General features: G+C 34.1%; 1 protein-coding gene across 9 annotated transcripts in view; it reads left to right on the forward strand.

The window, feature by feature from the left end:
• Positions 1–21,673, forward strand: part of SNTG1 (syntrophin gamma 1) — an 878,369-nt gene that overhangs the window by 501,432 nt on the left and 355,264 nt on the right. For 7 of the 9 annotated variants that reach the window (XM_045398223.3, XM_065519199.2, XM_005563291.5 and 4 more), the window contains one exon: positions 19,357–19,413. The exons of the other annotated variants lie outside the window; for them this stretch is intronic. In XM_045398223.3, coding sequence (XP_045254158.2) covers positions 19,357–19,413 — 57 coding nt within the window. The remainder of the gene's footprint in view (positions 1–19,356; positions 19,414–21,673) is intronic. 9 annotated transcript variants of the gene reach the window in all.

A 21,673-nucleotide genomic window follows, 5' to 3' on the forward strand; every position in this document is an offset into this window, starting at 1 on the left:
TCATGGCTTTGATAGTGACTAAGCTCCAGTTTATATCTTACCTTGTCCTGTTCCCTGCACTCCAGATTAAGATAGTGCAACGATTTGTACAATATCTGCAGTTGGAGGTCCAGTAGGCATTTTCAACTTAAACATGAAATTTTAGTTAAACTTCATGTTTAACTAAAACATAAGTTTAAACATGTTAGGCAAACCAAACTCTTGATTATTCCCCAAATCAGTTCCCTTCACAATGTTTCCTATCCCAATAGAGTAAATGAATATGTCATCTTTCCAGTTGCATTAGGCAGAATCCCTGGAATCTCTCATTACTCTACTGTTTCACTAAAGCTACATCCAATCAGTTTAAAAAATAATGTTAGCTTTCTGTCAAAAATATTTCCAGGATATATCCATTCTTTCTTCTGGAAAGTAGGGATAGAACTGTTTTTCTCTATTATTTTTACTAAGTGCAAATTAAAAACTATGACTATTATCCTTTTAAAAAATACCATAAGGCTCTGAAAGGAATAGGGAGAAAGACAGGTTGGCTTGGGATTTTAGGATTTGAGGAGTGTCATAGAACTACATTCTCTATGGATTTTTGGCCTCAAATATCCCAGATTGGTTACAGGAGAAGCCAGTAACCTGGAAATGAAATAAACCCAACCAAAACTTTTCTTTCCAGAAAAAAAGTGAGCAGTTTAACAAGACAATAAACTCTTCCAAAATAAATGCTCTACTCTACCAAAATACCACACACACACACAAAATGTGCCCTCCTTCTATTTCCAATGGCAATGACCCAGTGGAGAAGTTAGACTTAACACTCTCACCAGGCTGCACTGATGTTCTCCAGCTCTGTCTGCCAAGGTGGTGTTACAGAAATCATAAATAGGAACAAGGACTTTCATCTCTATGTTGCAAGGTCAACAACAATCCCCCACAAACTACACCTCACTGTGGTGTCAGAGGAGATTATCTGGTTGTCTGAAATTCAAATCTGTGCAGTCCAGTGATAAAGAAGCCATCCCAAACAATGGAGTCAGTTGAAACCTCTCAGAGAGCAGTGATGAGACTCTCCTCCTCCCCCAAACAAGGGTTATATCAGTGGAGGCCTAGTAGGGAGCTAAAATTCCCACCTATTACCAGCAGAAACAAGAAAATTCTCACCTTGAATGAGAAGCAATAATTAACAGATATCAAGTCTGAAATGACACAGATATTAGAATTATATAATATGAATTTTAAAATAATTGTCATAAAATTTCTATATATTAGTTACAAACACCATTGAAACAAATGAGAAAATAGAATACCTCAGCCAAAAAAATAAAATCAAAATTATTGAACTAAGCAATACAATAATTGAAATAAAAACTCAATGGTTGGACTCAACAGCACAGGACAGAGAAAATAAACAGTTAACTTGAAACATAGAGAACAATAAAATTACTCATTCTGAAAAAAACAGGGAAATTGGGCTGAAAAAAAAAATAAGATGAGTCTCAGGGACTCATGGAAATGTGACAAAAGTTCTAACATGTATTGTAGCAGCGTCTCCTGAGAAGAAAAAGAAGTCAGACTCAGAGTATTTAAAAAAAATAACGCCTGAAATTTTTCAAAATTTTGCAAAAGGTATGAACTTGTGTATTCAGGAAATGGAGCAAATCCCAAAAAGCATAAACTCAAATTCATGTCGATCACTTCACAAGCAAATTCTGAGGACTAAAGACAAAGAAGAAAACTTTAAAAGCAACAAAAAAGGAATAACAGCAATGGGAAGAAAACAATCCAAATGACAGTGTAGTTTTCACCAGAAACAATGAAGGCCAGAAGGAAGTGAAACAATAGTTTTCAATTGCTGAAAGGAAAAAAAAACTGTCAACCCAGAATTCTATATCTGTGAAACGTATCCTCCAGGAATCAAGAGAAAATCAAGACATCATAAGATATAAGAAATATAAGAATAGTTTTTCACTAAAGGAATGGCTGCAAAGATCTCTCTCAACAGAGAGTAAATGATTAAAGAAGGAATCCTGAAACATCACAAAGGAAGAAAAATAATTAAGAGATATGTAAATACAATACATTTTCCTTTTCCCCTTAAGTTTTTTAAAGGAAGGATGATGGTTCAAGCAAAAATTATAACACTGTCTAATGTACTTCTCAATGTATATAGAGAAAATATTTATAACAATTAAAAATAGGGAAAGATAGGCCAGGTGCAGTGACTCATGCCTGTAATCCCAGCACTTTGGGAGGCCGAGGTGGGTGGATCATGAGGCCAAGAGATCAAGACCATTCTGGCCAACATGGTGAAACCTTGTCTCTACTGAAAATACAAAAATTAGCTGGGTGTGGTGGCACGCGCCTGTGGTCCCAGCTACTTGGGAGGCTGAGGCAGGATAATTGTTTGAACCAGGGAAGCAGAGATTGTGGTGAGTCAAGATTGTGTCACTGCACTCCAGTCTTGCAACAGACTGAGACTCTGTTTCAAAAAAAAAAAAAAAAAAGGGGGGGGGGTGAAGAGGGGGTGATAAAGGGACATTTAAATGAAAGTAAGATTTCTATTACTTCCCTTGAACTAGTAAAATGCTGACACTGTTACCAGAAAGGGGTCCCAATCCAAACCCCAAGAGAGGGCTCTTCGATCTCCGCAAGAAAGAATTCAGTGTGAGTCCGTAGAGTAAAATGAAAGCAAGCTTATTAAGCTAGTAAAGGAATAAAAGAATGGTTACTCCATAGGCAGAGAAGCTTTCGGGCCTGCCAGTCACCCATATTTATGGTTATTTCTTGATCATATGCTAATCAAGAGGTGAATTATTCATGCTTCCCCCTTTTAAACAATGTAGCCTAACTTCCTCACATTGCCATGACATTTGTAAACTGTCATGGTGCTGGTCGGAGTGTAGCAGTGAGGACCACCAGAGGTCACTCTTGTCACCATTTTGTTTTTGGTGAGATTTAACTGGCTTTTCTTATTGCAACCTATTTCATCAGCAAGGCCTTTATGACCTGTATCTTGTGCCAAACTTCTATCTCATCCTGTGACTGAGAATGCCGTAACCTCCTAGGAATGCAGCCCAGTAGGTTTCAGCTCTATTTTACCCAACCCTTATTTAAGATTGAGTTGCTCTGTTTCAAACTCCTCTGACAATACCAATAGACAGTGTGAGGGCCATAGGCTCTTGGCCCCCTAAAGGTCTGCTGAAAGATCACTCTCATGAGACATATTCATTAATAGGAAAAAAGGCATACAGACTTAGTTAATGTGTATACCTGGGAGCCTCCAGAAGGAAGACTCAACTTTTCAGTAAGTAATAAAAGCTTATATACCATCTTGAAATTACAGACATAATGCAGAACTAGAGTATCTCCAAAAACAGGTTTTAATAGCAAGACAGGTTATGGGAGGGAGAAAGGAAGAAGACTGACTCGCAAAGTGGCTTTGTTGTGTAGACCAAGCCTTTATAGAGTAAATGTTTCTTTTCAGACTTTTAAAAATGTCACACTCTCAATCTCTCCTGGACCTGGAAAAGGCATAGAAAGGACAGGACTGACTGCATTAATGGAGATTCTCTACAGATGCAAATTTTATTCACAAAAGACAGGCTAACAAGACCACTTCTGTTTGCTGGCCAGAAGGCAGTCATTTCAAATATGTCAAAATATATATTTTGGGGTAAAATATTTGAATTTCCTTCAAGAGTGATCTATCTATCTATCTATCTATCTATCTATCTATCTATCGATCTATCATCTATCTATCTATCTATCTATCTATCTATCTATCTATCTATCTAAAATTCATTGACCAAGTAGACAAAAAGAAAAGTAATATAGAAGGACTCAGAAACATTATCAACCAACCAGATCTAATGAACAAATGTACGGAACATACAGCAGATTACACATTATTTTAAAATACCAAAGAACATTTACTGTAACTGTATGAGGGGTACTTTCTGTCTGCTTCACAAATAAAGACCACAGTATTGCAGTAAATAAATAAAGAGTTTAATTAACACAAGGCCAGCCACAGCATGCAGGAGACAGAATTATTACTTAAATCAATCTCTCCAGAAGTTCATAGGTTAGGAGTTTTCCAAAGGTAGGTTGGGGAAGGGGTGGGGTTGATCAGGTAATATGTGAGAGATTAAATAATAGGGAGTTAAAGCTTCTAGGTAATATGTGAGAGATTAAATAATAGGGAGTTAAAGCTTCTAGGTAATATGTGAGAGATTAAATAATAGGGAGTTAAAGCTTCTAGGTGGAGCCACAGGAGTGCGGTTGGTGGGGCCAGGTAGAGCCAGGCGTTAGACATGCAAAAACCTGAAAAGATATCTCAAAAGGCCAATCTTAGGTTCTACAATAGTGATGTTATTTGCAAGAATGGCTAGAAGTTGTGTATATCTACACCTTACTAGCATGCAGGCTCCTCTACTCCACCTAGTCAGATGATACAGGCATACACACTCAGTTTTGGGGAACGGCTATTATCATATAAACTGTAACCTAAATATCTTCCAAAATTAGCTCTGGCCTAAGCCCCGATATAATTCAGGCATGTTGAAAGTTAAAAGCAGGAGGTGGGTTTGGGTGGGTTAGCTCAGATCTTTTTAACTGTCAAACTTTTCTCACTGATTCAGTTTTTGCAAAGTTGGCTTTATTATTATGTTATAACATATTTTTGACCGTGAAATGAGTAAATATCAATATTTTAAAATAATAGAAATCCATACAGTGTGTGTTCTCTGACTATAATGGAATCAAAGTAGAAACCAAAAACAGAGAGATACAAGGAAAATCTTCAAACACTTCATTAAAATGTGAACACCTAACAGGCAGAAATTTTTAAATCAGTTTGTTCTCTGTTGTGTTTATAGCTTGTAAGACAGTGCTTAGTATATAGTAGCCACACAACAATTATTTGAAATATTCAGTATTGCAAAAAACAATCAAAAATCATCTCATTTCTCCTGGTTCTGAATTCTGCATTTAAGTTTCATTGAATTTTTATAATTTAATAATCCCTTTCCAAAAGTTCATTTATTCACTTATTTTTTGCACTCAACATGACTATAAAACCTTTAATTTTTAACTCAAGTTAACTTCTTCATCCTTTCCCCTATACTCTTGCCAAAGGATGACCAAAAGCTATTCATCCAAAGGCAATAGCGGAATGCTATCTGACAGAGAGATATTGTGGATATATTCACAAAGGCAGTATTTTCAAGTCAACTACAAACAAGAGTAGCTTTCAAATAAATCAGTAAATTAAAGCTCAGTACATGAAATGACTCTCAGCTTGAGAAAATATATAAGGAAAATGGAAAAGAAGCATAAAGCAAATGAGAAATGTAAAAAATAAAATAAAACCTCTGGAAATTGGCCCAAAAATGTGATGATATGAGACTTAACTGACTAGAAGTCAGAGAAAGGTAAAGTCTGAGTGCCTGATATCACATTAGGGAGCAGAAATGAAGTGGTCAAGTCCTTAACTTCAAATGGTGGAAGACTCAAGTATTGGAAACCCAAAGTTCTTCTAAAGTCTTGGATATGGGGATGGTCTAAAGATGGAGATACTGATGGAACCTGTGTTTGAGGTTTTAGAGAGCATCTCTTGCTGTAGACAAAAGACCCTTCTTCCCCAGTCTCTGGTCCTAACAGTAAATAAACATGATGTTTGATTTTGGAATGAGTGAATCAAAGGTTCCGGGAATGTGCTCCAGGTGAAACTGTGATGAGGCACTGCACCGCAAATGAAGGGATTAAAAATGGCAAGGTAGCGAGATGTGCAAGGTACCCTCCCTCAGGGTCACTCCTCTCCCAGAATACAGTACCTAGGTCTGTAAGTCCTTGGCAAGTAAATGGAAGTTTCTTTTCAGACAAAATAAACAAACAAACAGAAACAAAAAAAGATAATCTCAAGAGAAAGCCTCAACAACAAATACTGACATTTGGAAGCCCCTCAGCATCTGTAAAGTGTACTAATCAAAAATCTAGCCACATATATACAGTTTCCACTATCATTTTTACACCATGCATGGATGAGTGATCAAAGATCACTAGTAAACACATTGAAGAAGTAAATTGTGAAAAGGCAAGCATGGAGTTAGGAAACAGATCCTACACAGAAATATGATACAAGAGTCCAGGAATGGGATGAATAGAGGTCTCAGGGCAACAGCTGTGTAGCATACAAAGAACTTAATTAGCTGACATGGGAACAGGAGGATGTATGAGTCCAGGAGAGAGATAGATTTTTAAAAAGTTAAAAATCACACTATCATACTATTGAAAACATTATAATATGTGACTTTATTAAGACGAGTTTTACTGTTCTGTCAAGTTTGGGAATCAATTTCATGACAGACAAGTATATAGAAAACTAGGAAAATTTCAAAAGCCATTTAGGAACTTCAGGAAATGCTAAGAATTGCACAAGATGGAAACATAATTATGCTATACTTACCGTATTAGGTGTGAATAATATTTCCAAGTAATTACATAAACATTGAATACTGATTCACTAGAAAATTATAATTATCTTTACAGGTGAAACTGGAATATAAAAAGTGTATGTGTATAGCATTGCTTATGAGAAATCAATATTTTTTTCTGTAATAGAAATACCATCTTAAAATGGAAGACAATAAATCACAAGTATATTATTTAGTAATATGTGATGAATCATAAGAAGAAATGACACAAGATTTGCATCTAGGCAGGTGAAAGCTAAGTGGAGATAAGTGCAAAAAGAGATTTTTGTTGTTGTTGTTAATACAACTCATTTAGAATATTAGACTTTTAACACAGGGGTCCCAACTGGCACCAGTCCATGGCCTGTTGGGAACCAGGCCACACAGCAGGAGGTGAGTGGCAGGTGATCACACATTACTATCTGAGCTCTGCCTCCTATCAGATCATCAGCAGCATCAGATTCTCATGGAAGCTCATATCCTATTATGAACTGCACATGCCAGGGATCTAGGTTGTGCACTCGTTATGAGAATCTAATATCTGATGATCTGCCACTGTCTCCCATCACCCCCAGATGGGACCACCTAGTTACAGGAAAACAAGCTGAGGGTTCTCACTGATTCTACATTATGGTGAGTTGTAGAATTATCTCATTATGTATTATAATATAATAATAATAATAGAAATAAAGTGCACGATAAATGTAATAAGCTTGAATCATTCCTAGTCCAATCCCCACCACCCTGGTCTATGGAAAAATTGTCTTCCATGAAACCAGTGCCTCATGCCAAAAAGGTTAGAGACTGCTATTTTAACATACATACATTACTTTGATACAGATAAAAAGTAAGCATTAAACTGAATTATGTAAAATAAAAGTCAGTCTGATATTATTGGTAAAAAATATTGGAGGGTGACATTTGAATCAAGGAAAACACTTAGGAGATGCAATGGGGTGCTGAAATAAGCTTGCAGTGAAGAAGCAAATTGGATGAATTCCTAAATCCCAGTTGTTTTATATTCTTCTGTAAATCAAGTACAAAGTAGAGTGTCTGGCATTCTGGAAGTCTTCACTAAATTTAATTTCCTCCATTAAAAATGTTTTTTATTTCTTAGAACAGTTTTAGATTGACAGAAAAAATTGCAAAAATGATATAGTGATATGCCACACACCCAGGCTCCCCTATTAACATCTTACATAGTATGGTAAGTTGGTTACAGTTAATGAATACATTTTGATAGGTAAATTGTAACACAAGTCCATAGTGTATTTGGATTTTCTTAGTTTTCATCGATAGTCCAGGATCGCATCCAGGACACCACTGTATGTAGTCCTCAGATCTCCTCAGGCACCTCTTGTCTGTGACACTGTATAAGAATTCACTTGTTATTGCTTTCAGCAATAATGATATTTGGTCAATGAAGGGCCACATATATTACACTGTATCATAAGATTATAATGCAGCTGAAAAATTTCTAGTTATACCTTAACGATCCTGACCCTGTGTAGGCCTAGGCTAATATGTGTGTATATGTTTTAGTTTTTAACAAAAACATTTTAAAAATAATAATAATAATAAATATAAAGGCTTATAGAGTAAGAATATAAAGAAAATATTTTTACACAGCTATACAATGTGTTTGTGTTTTAAGCTAAGTGTTACTAAAAGTCAAAAAAAAAGTTTATAAAGTAAAAAATGTTACAATAGGCTAAAGTTAATTTATTAGTGAAGAAGGAAAAGTATTTTAAAATAAATTTAGTATAACCTAAGCATAACGTGTTCATAAAGTCTACAGTATTATAAAGTAGTGTGCTATCATTCACAATCACTCACCACTCACTCACTGACTCACCTATAGCAACTTCCATTCCTGTAAAATGAAAAATATTCAGGAAAAAAATACAATAAGACATAATACAAATTTAAAAAGCAATAAAGTATAACTACTGTATAGGTTATGATATAGCAATATAGTATAATCGCTATTTAATAACTATTTATATAGAACTTACATTATATTTAGCTATTTTAAGTAATCTAAAGATGAGTTAAAGTTTACCTGGAGATGTATGTAGATCACATGTAAACACTATACCATCTTATAAAAGAGACTTGAGCATCTGAAGATTTTGGTATTCCAGGGAGATCATGGAGTCAATCCCCCACAGACACTGAGGAATGGTTATGTATACTTCTACCTACATAGATATAAAATTTCTTACCCACAATAAAGGTTTCACGAAAAGCAAAAATCAATGTTAATTCTTAGTTTTATGGTAATTGGCCCCTAAATTACCATTGTGATATATGTTACAGTCAAAAATATTATTTAACAACAATCTAAAATTACAAGCCAATTTTACTAAGTAAAATATTAAACTTTGCAGAAATGTAAACATAATAATTAGTATTAATATCAATATTTATAAATGGTATGAATCTTTTAAAAAACTGTATCAGAAACACTGTTAAAGAAAACAGACACTAATGCAAATATTCAAATATGTATGTATACACTTTTTTTATTTTTAATTTTTTGAGTCAGGGTCTCCCTCTGTTACCCAGCTTGGGTGCAGTGGCATGATCATAGTTCACCACAGCCTGAAACTATTTGGTTCAAGTTGTCCTGCCTCAGCCTCCCAAGTAGCTTGGCCTACAGGTGCATACCACTGGGCTTGGCTAAGCTTTTTTATGTTTTGTAGAGACAGGGTCTCACAATAATCTCAACCTGTTCTCAAAGGCGTGGCCTCATGCAACCCTCCCACCTTGGACTCCCAAAGCAATGGGATTAAAGGCATGAGTCGCTGCACCCAACCTCAAATACATTTTTACCTAGTAATTTAAAAATATTCTCAGAAAAACTTTCTATATTATGCCAAGAGGCAGTGTTGGGACAAAATATTCAACAATTCATTAGATGTTTTGAATTAGTGAATCTTTGTCTCACACAACCTTTTAAATATATACTTGTCTGAATCAATTAGAAGTCCCATGCTAGAGTCTTCAGTTAGAGAAACAGTAGATTAGACAAAAGGAAACAATGATGCTTAATACAGCGCTCCTCAGAGACATTACCATCTAAATAAGTGTTGAGAAATAGGAGACAGGACGAGGTGCAGTGGCTTGCACCTGTAATCCCAGTGCTTTGGGAGGCAAAGGTGAGAAGACCACTTGAGGCCAGGAGTTGGAGACCAGCCTGGACAACATAAACTCCATTTCTGCAAAAAATTAAAAAGTTAGTTGAGCATGGTGGCATATGCCTGTAGTCCTAGATACTGGAGAGGCTGATGCAGAAGGATCTCTTTAGCCCAAGAATTCAAGGTTACAGTGAGTTATAATGAAGCCACTGCATTCCAGCCTCAGCAACAGAGTGAGACTCTTGTCTCTTGAAAGAAAAGAAAAGCAATAAGAGACAGAATAGAACAGGGGATGAATATGTAGGCAGTGGCCCCTAGTGCCTGCATTTCAATCCAGACAATTCACCACTAACTGACCTTGGTAAAGTTACTTAACATTGCTGTGCCTCTGTTTATATTACAGATGCATATTTGCAGAAACAAAAGTGAAATTGTACAATTTTCAATTCTTTGCAAAGCTAACAAGGAATATTTAAATTTTAAATAGTCTCCATTATCTAACGACCTTAAGTCAGATATGAAGGACTTGCTACAAACTGCAATTTTCAGTGGACTTTAGGGAATGTTAATCTTTTTCACCACTACACCTGTAGCAAGAGAGAAAAACCCTGAGAGCTTACTGGGGGAACAAATCAAAGGGAATGAAGCAAGAAACCTCAGAAGTGCTATAAATATGAGTCTAAAAGAATTTATAGGAAAGGGCATTTTTTTTTTTTTGTAATCTATTCCCTTTAATTAGATTTTTGTAAAATTGTCTAGGGAGGTAAGTTCTGTGCCTAAGTCTTCTAAGATGGGATGCTATTACTTCCTTAGGACCAAGGACCCCATTGTTCATTTAAAATAGCATCAAAAATACTTGGAATAAATTTAACAAAATTATAAAATATGTATTCTGAAAACTGAAAATCATGAATAAAAGAAATTAAAGAGAACCTAAATAAATGGAAAGACATACCATTTTCATGTATTAGAAAACTCAGTATTATTGTTTATATTATAATAATATTACCAAAATTGATCTACATTTAAATCCCTATAAAACAATCCCAGCTAATTTCCTTGCAGGAATAAACAAACTGGTTCTAAAATTCATATGGAGATACAAGAGATTTCAAATAACAAAAACAATTTTGAAAAAAAAAAACAAAAGAAAAGAGTTTGAGGGTTCATATTTCCCAATTTCAAAAATTACTATGACTAGACAGTAATCTAGGGTGTGTGGTACTGGTAAAATGATAGGCATATTAGATCAGTGGAATAGAATTGAGAGTTCAGAAATAAACACATTTATAGTCGACTTATTTTTAGCAAGGGTGCCCAAACCAATGAAGAAAGAACTGTCTTTTCAGCAAATGGTTCTCGGACAACTAAATATTTACATGTGTAATAATGAATTTGGAAACCTACCTCACACCACATGCAAATGTTAATTCAAAATACATGAAAAATCTAAATTTAAGAACTAAAATTATTAAAATTTAGAAGGAAACATACATGTGAATCATTTTGACATTGGTTTAGGCGATGGTTTTGTAAATTTGACATCAAGGTGCAAGTTACAAAAAACACAGAAAAAATAGATAAATGGCACATCCAAAAATGTAAAACTTTTGTGCTTCAAATAACACTATCAATATAGTGAAAAGACAATACACAAAATGGGAGAACACTTTTGTAAGTCACAGATCTAGTGTGGTATTTATATTTAGAATGTGTAAAAAGCTTTCACAATTCAATTAAACAGGCAATAAAAAAATGGGCAAATAATTTGACTAGATGTTTTTCTAAAGAAGGTAAATAAATGGTAAGACAATGAATAAAGTGCCATCAGGGAAATTTATATCAAAACCATTATATACAACTTTTTATCAATTAGGGTGGCTATAATCACAAAGACAGATAATAAGGTTTAGTGAGAATATAGAGAAATTGAAATTCTCATACATTGTTGATGGGAATATAAAATGATGTGGCCACAATGAAAAGCAGTCTGACAATTTCCGCTTTCAATACTTGGTATATATGCAAGAGAAATTGTTACAAATGTGCCAAAAAATGCTTGCACATGAATGTTACAGCAGCTTTATTCATAGTAGCCAAATAAATTAATTGTGGTGATGAATGCAGACATGTGACTATGCTAAAAGTCATTGAATTGCACACTTCAAATGAGTGAATTTCATGGTGTATGAATTATATCTCAAAAAATATATTTTTAGAAAGACAAAAACTGTGTATATTCACATATTTATAAATTTTTTTATGCATAAACATCAATACCAATATTAAGCTAAACATGAGTTTATACTGATGTCCCCAACTAGTTTCCATAACCTCATGAAACTTTTTAGCCTCCTCCTCTTGCTTATCTGTGAATTCTTCTCCAACATTGAGAAACCTGGCTTCCCTTCATCCACCATCCATTTACTTGTTAAATTTCAATATACATGCATAATAGGATTAGAATTTTTTATTATTATTATACTTTAAGTTCTAGGGTACATGTGCACAACGTGCAGACTTGTTACATATGTACACATGTGCCATGTTGGTGTGCTGCACCCATTAACTCGTCATTTACATTAGGTATATCTCCTAATGCTATCTCTCCCCGCTCCCCGCACTCCACAACAGGCCCTGGTGTGTGATGTTCCCCAACCTGTGTCCAAGTGTTCTCATTTTTCAATTCTCACCTATGAGTGAGAACGTGTGGTGTTTGGTTTTCTGTTCTTGCTATAGTTTGCTGAGAATGATGATTTCCAGCTGCATCTATGTCCCTACAAAGGACATGAACTCATCCTTTTTTATGGCTGCACAGAATTCCATGGTGTGTATGTGCCAGATTTTCTTAATCCAGTCTGTCCTTGATGGACATTTGGGTTGATTCCAAGTCTTTGCTATTGTGAATAGTGCCACAATAAACATATATGTGTATGTGTCTTTATAGCAGCATGATTTATAATCCTTTGGCTATATACCCAGAAATGGGATGGCTGGGTCAAATGTTATTTCTAGTTCTAAGTCCTTGAGGAATCCCCACACTGTCTTCCACACTTCTGTCTGCAAGTTCCGCCAATAAAACAACCCTTACAACAAAGTCAATTTGTCTTCCTCATTCTTTGGTTTCTTGGCTTTTTCAGCATATGGGGGCCACTTTGTGTAAATGACCCTTTCACAGTACATTTCCACAGTGACTGGGGTCAGCACATCTTCCCCCTGCCCCATCGCTGAGGTTATAACATACATTCGTAATGTAGTTTAAGTGTCACAGACTGCATTCCTTCTTTAGTTCTAAATTATTTTTAACCATTTGCATACATTAAGGTTACTCTTGGTGCTCTAAATTTCTGTGAGTTTTGACAATGTATAATGGGATGCGATTCCTATTGTAATATCATGTAGAATAGTTTCATTAACACGTAGACTCTGTGTCAGTGTGGGTTTATGAGTTGTAACAAATGTTCCCATCTCATAGGGGATATTGATAATGTGGGAGGCTATGCATGCAGAATCTCCATGTCTTTTTGCAGCTTGATTGCTCACTTTAAAAATTGTTCAGTACCTCACTGTATAGATGTACCACAGTTTGTTTATTCATTTACTTATTGAAGGGTATCGTGTTTGGCTATTTATACTTATTGGTGATAATGGATATAGATAGTATAAATATCTGCGTGCAGATTTTTGTATAAACACAAACTTTCAATTTATTTGGGTAAAGACCTAGGAGTGTCATTCCCAGATCAAATGTTAAGACTAGGTTCAGCTTTATAAGAAACTGCCAAAATCTCTTTTGCATTCACACCGATAAGAAATGAGAATTAGCCTTGAACAGAATTCTTGTAAGCATTTGGTATTGTCAGTGTTTTGGATTTTAGCCATTTTAATAAGTGCATAATATCATCTCATTGTTATTTTAATTTGCAATTCCCCCCTGACAAATGATGTTGAACGTTTCTTCATAGGCTTGCTTGCTATTTGCATATCTTTTTTGATTAAGTCTTTGTTCAAATACTTTAGCCACTTTTTAATTAGGTTGTTTGTGTTCTTACTGAGTGTTATGAGTTATTTGTATATTGTGGATACAAGTCTTTTATCAGATATGTGATTTACAAATATTTCCTCTAGTTTGTAGCTTTTCTTTTCATTCTCTTAGCAGTTTCTTGCACAAAGCAGAAGTTATTAATTTTAATATATTCTAATTTATCAACATTTTTTATAAATCATGCTTTTGGTGTTGTATCTAAAAACTCATCACTAAACCAAAAGTCACATGGGTTTTCTCCTATATTTTCTTCCATTACTACTGTGACTACTGTGTTTTTAATATTTAAGCCTACACTATGTTAATTTTTGTGAAGAGTGTAGTATATATGCCTTTTCTTCTTATGGATGTCCAATTCCTCCAGCACTGTTTGTTGGAAAAAAATATCCTTGCTTTTCTCTATTGAATTGCTTTTGTTCTTTTGTCAAATATTAGTTGATTCTATTTTTTTGTTTCCTTTTTTTTTTTTTTTTTTGGCCACCTGTTCTGTTCCATTAGTCTAAATGCTTTTTCTGTCAAAAATACCATGTTGCGTTGTGTACTAAAACTTTATAGTAAGTCCTGGGTCAAGCATCCTGAGTCCTCCAACTTTATTCTTCTTCAGTATTGTACTCGTTATAATAGGTCTTTTAACTTTTAACTTCCATCTAAACCTAAAAATTAGTTTGCTTGTATCCACAAACAGCTTGCTGGGATTTTTATTGGAATTGCATAGATTTTAAAAATCAAGTTGGGAAGTATCGACATCTTAAAAATATTGGTTCTTTCAATTCATGAATGTGGTTCTCCCTTCATATATTTTGAACATATTTGAGTTTTTTTCTCTAGATTTTTTTAGTTTCATATATAAATTCTATTAATATTATGTTAGATTTATACCAAAATATTTTTCTCTTTTTATTTACTTTTTTATTGTATTTATGCATTTATTTATTGAGACAGAGTCTCACTCTATTGCCCAGGCTGGAGTACAGTGGCACGATCTCAGCTACTGCAACTGCCACCTCCCGCGTTCAAGCGATTCTCCTGTGTTCAAGCAATCCCAAGTAGCCGAGATTATAGCACACATCACCACGCTTGACTAATTTTTTGTATTTTTACTAGAGATGGGTTTCACCCTTTTGGCCAGGCTGGTCTCAAACTCCTGACCTCAAGTGATCCACCCGCCTTGACCTCCCAAAGTGCTGGGATTACAGGCATGAGTCACTGCGCCGGGCCACAAAATATTTCCCTTTTAGTATGTGTTATTGTAAATGGCATTATGCTTTTAATTTTAAATTCCAATTTCTTATTGCTGATATGTAAGAAAGCAATTTAATTTGTATAATAATTTCGTATTCTATGAATTTGTTATAATTACCACTTCCAGAAGAATTTTTTTTTTCAATTCTTTGGGATTTTATACATTGACAAAAAACAAAGACAGTTCTTTTTCTGTTTGTTCATTTCATAAGCCTTTATTTCATAGTATTTCATCAGTATGCTAGCTAGGACATCAAGATGTTGAATTGTAATGGCGAACAGGGACATCCTGGTCTTATTCCCAATCTTGCAGGGAAAATATTACATTTCTCCCCATTTTTACTACATTGCACCATGAGTTTTCAGAGGTTTTTTTTTTTTTTTTTCATTCTAATTCTTCATTTTATTGCAGGCCTTTTAGGATAGAAAGAACAGCAGAGATCAGAGAAATCTTGGTTTCAATCACAACTTGGATCTTGGTCAAGTTAATTTCACTCTTTCACATTTTGATTTCCTCATCTCTTAATTAGAAAAAAAAATTCCTACACCAGTGACTTGTTGTGATAATTACTTAGAATAATGTTTGAATGAATATTTATTCATTTAACATTTTAATACCTAACTTTGATTTAGGACCTGTCCTAAATGCTTGTGAGAGAACTTTGTGTAAGACATAGGTCCAGTTCTCAGAAAATTTGGAGGAAAAAAGTCAAGGGCATTGTTCTCTTCAATAAACAATTGTAAGTGCTATGAGAGCTATAAGTACCGATAGTAGATTTTTAATAATTAGAAGCCATCATCTTCATTATTCCTTTTTTAGCTTCAGCTACTCTTCCTCGGTTGTCAAAAAGAACTATTAACATTCTCTATTTTCTTTCCATTATTGTTCTGCAAACAATAATGCATTGGTTTCTATAACAAAAACTTAGTACAAACAATTTTCCAATGATAACCTCTTTAGTTTCTGCATGGTTTCCACTTCTTCCTAACTTTTTCACATATATATCTCAAAATTTCAATACCTAACATATGTGATGCCAACTTTTTTTGGTGTCATGTGTATTTTTTTCATATAGTTCATATAATCTCTCCCTATATGTAACTTATAATATAATATTCCCAAAAGCAGAGGTGCTAGTTACATTTTTCTACAAAGCATACTAGGTGTTTAATACAAGGCTTTTTTTTGTAACACTGATGTTGATTATGTAGGTGAGTAGCCAGTCTTTATGAAGTCTGATATTAATCTTGGACTCAATCCTTTGCATTTTTATAAGGAATAGGAAGATTAAATGAAAGCATTTTGTGTATATGAGACTGTATAGGAGCATCAGCCCAGATTTTGTGTTTTACAAGATAAAATCACTGACAATACTTTGGTCTCCCAAAGGACGGTGTTTTGTTACCTGGCAACAGTCTTTACCACACTCATGATGTGTTAACGAAATATAATTTCAGGTCAGCTTCCAGGTATTGTCTGATTTATAAGCTGAGTATTTGACAAGGTTCTTTTCTTCTTTCTATTGCATCTCTTTTGGGAGGAGGGAAGAAGCAGAGGTGTAAGGGGATAAAGTGGCAGAGCTAGCGCAAACACAAACAACTGGGAACATATTAGCAGAGGTCACACCAAGAACAGTTCTTTCCCCTTTTATGCTTCCTGCTGCCTGCAGTGACCAATGCACAATCTTGGTTTTCGAACACGAAGTAATTTGTTTTGCCTCATCTCTCCTAACTTTCTTAAAAGTAAGCTAATGAAGAAGCAGCAACTGGAGGCACTAGCTAGGGTTTGCATGTATATGTGTGTGTGCCCAGGTGTTTAATAAAACATTAAGATAAGCGCTGTTTTTGAGATATTTTTGGTAGTTTCTGCTGACTCTTTAGTCTCTCCGAAATCTTTTCTGCATCAGCAATTTTGTATTTGATTTGGAACATGTTCTAAATATTCTCCACCAGAGATTAGAGGGTGGGCTTGTCGAGCATGAGTAAAGAAATTCAAAGAAATGGTTTTTGAGAACTCTGGGATGCTTGTTGTTTCTGTCAAAGGAAAGCAGCATTTCAGTACACATTTAGCTACTGAACAGCAATTACTGACCAAGTTTTCCTCATGACTAATGATTGCTATGCAAAATGCTCTACAAAATTTAGGGGATGCCATTTGCTGATTAAAATGCATTTGCTCTGATTGAAATTTGTATTTGAAGACAACTGATATTGGTTGTCTGGATGACTGCACCATTGACTTTGATACTGTTTTAAGGAATCACGTATTTACTTTTTACAGAAAAGGAAAAAAGGACATAGTTCCTGTCATCCGGGAGTTTTAGTTTAGTTGGTGGTCAGTTTTATAAAAGCAGTTTACCTATCTATTTTAGAGGAAAAATAGTCACTATTTAATTTGCCTGTTCCTGAATCTGAGTCTTCCAGAATTTGAGTTATTCTATGATGTAAATATATTAAAATGACTATTATATAAGAATCTCTGTGTAGAATATTGGAGTGTGTGTGTGTGTGTGTGTGAACATTAAATTTGTACTCTATGCCAGGGTCCTTTACAAATGTTAATTCTCAAAACAAAACTTTTAATTGGTATGTATTATTTATCAGCATTTTGCAAATTTGAAAACAGAGGCTCACAGGGCATAAGTAATTTGCTGAACATATGAAGTTGTGGCTATTTGAGTCATTGGCACGTTCGCTAACTTCAATTTCAATATTGTGTGCAATATTCAACTTCTCTTTAATGAATCATTTAATGAGAAATAATAAATATTAATTAATTATTAATTAGACAGATTGCACTTCTCCTGTTCAATAAAAAGACATTTCTAATACATATGTAGTTTATCTTAAATTATTAATAGATTTTTGTGTACCTAGAATACACATGTTTAACCTTCCTTTTTGCTTTGGTGTTTTATTTAATACCGCAAAGTTTAGTTTGTCTTATATTTCAAGTTGCTTTGCATAAATTGTTATACACATATAAACTTATTTGTGCAATTATAATTTTAATGTTGGTTTGAAAGTATGATTAGATGACAGATTATAAGAGTAACATAAGTATTTTAGAAATAGATGAAATTACTCAGCACATTGTGAAAATAAAGACAATTTATATCATTGAATGTCACTCATTTGCATTCAAAAATAATAATAATAATTTCTAAGTAAATATGCACCAATCTTCATCAAAAAGTCCTATTTTCAAAATTCAAAATAAATCAATATTAGTATACCTCAAATTCTGGTATGGAGATCTTGTTCTTTAAGCATTATTTTGTTCTATTCATAGAAACCAAACTTTTGGCTAAAAAAGGAAGTTTTTAACCTTGCCAAAATGAAGAGTCTTATGCTGTCTTAAAATATTTAGCAAGAGCCAGCAGAAGCACACATTCTTCTGATTTTCACTAGTTCTTTTTAAATGATATTATCTGTTCCACACAGTTTCTGCAGAATAAAGAAATGAGGGAAGCAATTCATCTGTAAGAAAGAGGGGTATTTCCATTTGGAAATGGATAATGTGGGCAAAAGGCATTTGTAGAGATATAGGGACAAGATAATAAATATATACCCCAGATGCAGGGGAAAGGGGTCAGTGTCTCAAATGGCTCTGCACAGGGGGAGGTTCAAGAAGGTTGATGTAATGGAGCAAGCTAAAAATTAAAGCGTTCAGCCCTATAACATGCCTCCACAGTAAGCACTATGTAGAGACGACTGCCCAAAATCAGAGCAGTATCGATTTTTCAAATTGAAAATTACAGGATTTGTCCAAATGTAGCTCTTTGTTCTCATGCCATCATCTTTGTGATTTTGAAGTTTTATAGGCCAGTGACTGAATTACTTCTATTGTGGAGAGGAAAAGAAACTAATTTTTAAAGTTGATAATTCAATTATCATTATTACTTAGATATGTAATGTATTAATTTTATGAACAAGCAATTAATTTATTGTGGACTTGGTTTATTCACTTTCAATCTAAAGTACTCATATGAATCATTTCTGTGCTGGCCACAGCAGCGTCCCAGCTTAGCTCTCAAATTCCAGGCAGTGATGGAGACAGGGCCATGGTTTACCAAGATCATATTTACCATTGCCTCTGAGTTCCTTTTATATAACCTAAAACTTGTCATTTCTTAGAAAACATGAATACGTGATGTGGAAATAAGAAGAAGTATAAAAGTTTAGATTCCAAAATATGCCCAAAATAATCATTGAGAATAACTTATTTTTAAGAGTTTAGGAGTTTATTAACACTTTACTCTCTTTTATTTTGACAAATATCCCTTAGATTTAAAAGTCAAGGACTATTTTTTACAAAATGTGGAGCATCTATCCCACCACAAAAGAGTTCTCTTTTTTTAAAGAGCAAAAGCAAAACCCAGAAGAAAACCAAACAACAACAGAAAACGGTGTGTAAGTATAGTATTAGGAAACACTAACCATTCTTAAAAATCCTGTCTTTCAGGAAAGAACGGTGACCATCAGAAGACAAACAGTAGGAGGATTTGGATTAAGCATAAAGGTAGCCTGCCTTTCTAGTCTATCCTTACAAAGGCCGTGCCATAAGAGTTGAACTTTGGTGCATTTCAATGTTTGCTGATTAATCATTAGACAAGAATGGCTGTAGCAAACTTCTTAATATTTGGACTGGGATGTAAGTTAGGTAGGTTCTCACAGAATTCCTGCCAACTCTTACCATTTGATTTAGAAAATTTAGCAAAGAATATGGGAATTTTACCTTACCATTAAATATAACTCATTAACTTTCTTTATCTGGTTTCTTCGGAAGTGTTAAATATGATATCGTGTGCATATCTTTCTTTAACAAACTGGAGTAGGAAATGATGATCTGCAGTAAATAGAACATTAACAAGTTTCACACTTATAAAGCCCAATAGTAAGTGAGATATTGTATTCTGTTCATCTTGTTTATTTTTCTTTTTTTAAAAAGAAATCGGTAAATTTAATTTTATAGTGCTAGTCATATAGGATAGACTTAAAGTCTTTGCATAGCCTTTATTTTTAAAGTGAACACGTGTTCATTTCAATTTATTATCAAATTTTAAAGGCTTTCATTTTGTATATTATTGACTATTAGAGATGTGCCATATCTGTAATTTATTATAGAAATAAAGGAGAAATTTTTAAAGGATGGGAAATTATGTGAATATTGAAGAGTTAATCTCATGATTGCAATGCCTTTATCAAACCTACATCTCTTCATAGATAAATGAAGTTTAACTTTATAATTCTTAGGTTAGTCATTTGACTTACATAGGGTGAAAATAATTTATATATTTCAAGCACACATTTCTCGATATTTCAGCACAACTCATATCATATATGTATGGAAATCAGAACTCTAAATTTTGTGAACATCAGCTCTAGTTGACTTTGTGAAAATGACTCAGAGTAGAAATCAGTATGCAATAGTGTTGTACTGTCAGTGATAAGAAAAGAATATTGCTATACAGAGCATTGCCTTTAAAACATATTTTGTACATTCGGTTTATCAAAGTGAAACTTTATTTTATCACCAACTAAGACCAGGGAGGCATGTAGAACAAATTATAGGATGTGGAAAGTATGCCATGAGAATTTCATCCCTCAGCAAATGAGATTTTTTTTTTCTTTTGGCCAAGCTGTTTATTGATATTGCGTAAAGAATTTAAAGGTACCACTTAAGATACTAGAAAATCCATGAATGAAATCCAATAGTGAGAGCTGATTTCATCTGAAATAATTATTTTTACTGAATCAGGCACTAACTCTATTTCTGGTAGTATTGCTTACATTAATTTTATGTCACCTAGAAACGTTCTTTTCCTTTTTTTGTTGTTGCTTGTATTTATAATTTAAACCCAATAATACAATGCTATGTATTTTTATTAAAATACCACATTTTAACCTAGTTTTTAAGCATCAATAATTTTTCTAAATAAATCTTTTCATATTGATGTTTTCACTATTTCAATCCAAGCAAAACTATTATGTGTGTAATGAATAGAATAATTTTTGAATTAAATAAGCATGTAGTTTCCATTCAAATATTAACCAATAAGTGGTATTTGAACTATGATCAATATCTTATATTAGGATTAACAAAAAAGAACATTTTGCAAAATTCTTATGACACACACACTCTGATAAGAAATACAAACATCAAGTTAGAAGCAGAATTCGTATTTTGGTGTTGAACTATTTATTTGGAGTTTTCAGGAGCAATTTGAGCCTCTAATATAAGTATGCATATAAATATGTAAATGCATATCTTACCCTTATTTGCTTCAGTTAAGTAATCCTCACTGGCACACACCTGGAAGATTTGTGGTGAGAATTATTAATTAAAACCTTTATGGTCTCGGCTTAAGATCACAGAAGGAAGATGGTATGCTACACAACTGAAAAATCATTTACCAATGTAGTTAAGACTCCTACAGGTGCTTGTGAATTCCACTGGACTCAGAACACACGGCATTTTAGTTTTATATTAAAAACACTCTTTAAGAAAAAAAACTTGGTTAAAGGGTAACAAATGTCCTTTTTAGACAGAATGCAGTCAAACGCTCTAACATGTGCTGCTAGAAGTCAAAGCCAGCTGGCCATGCCCTACACTCCTGACAAATCTTGGCTTGGGGACGTTCCCGTCACAGTCACCACTATGCACCGTGGTAATTCGTCGTATCTCCCGACAAAGTGGACAAGGACAGTGAGGAGGGGCTTCTTATGTAGGTTTGAGTCCAGTATTTTGTTGGTTAATATGTCTCACTGGCTGTGGGCTG

This window comes from Macaca fascicularis, chromosome 8, assembly GCF_037993035.2.
Source record: "Macaca fascicularis isolate 582-1 chromosome 8, T2T-MFA8v1.1".
NCBI lineage: Eukaryota > Metazoa > Chordata > Mammalia > Primates > Cercopithecidae > Macaca > Macaca fascicularis.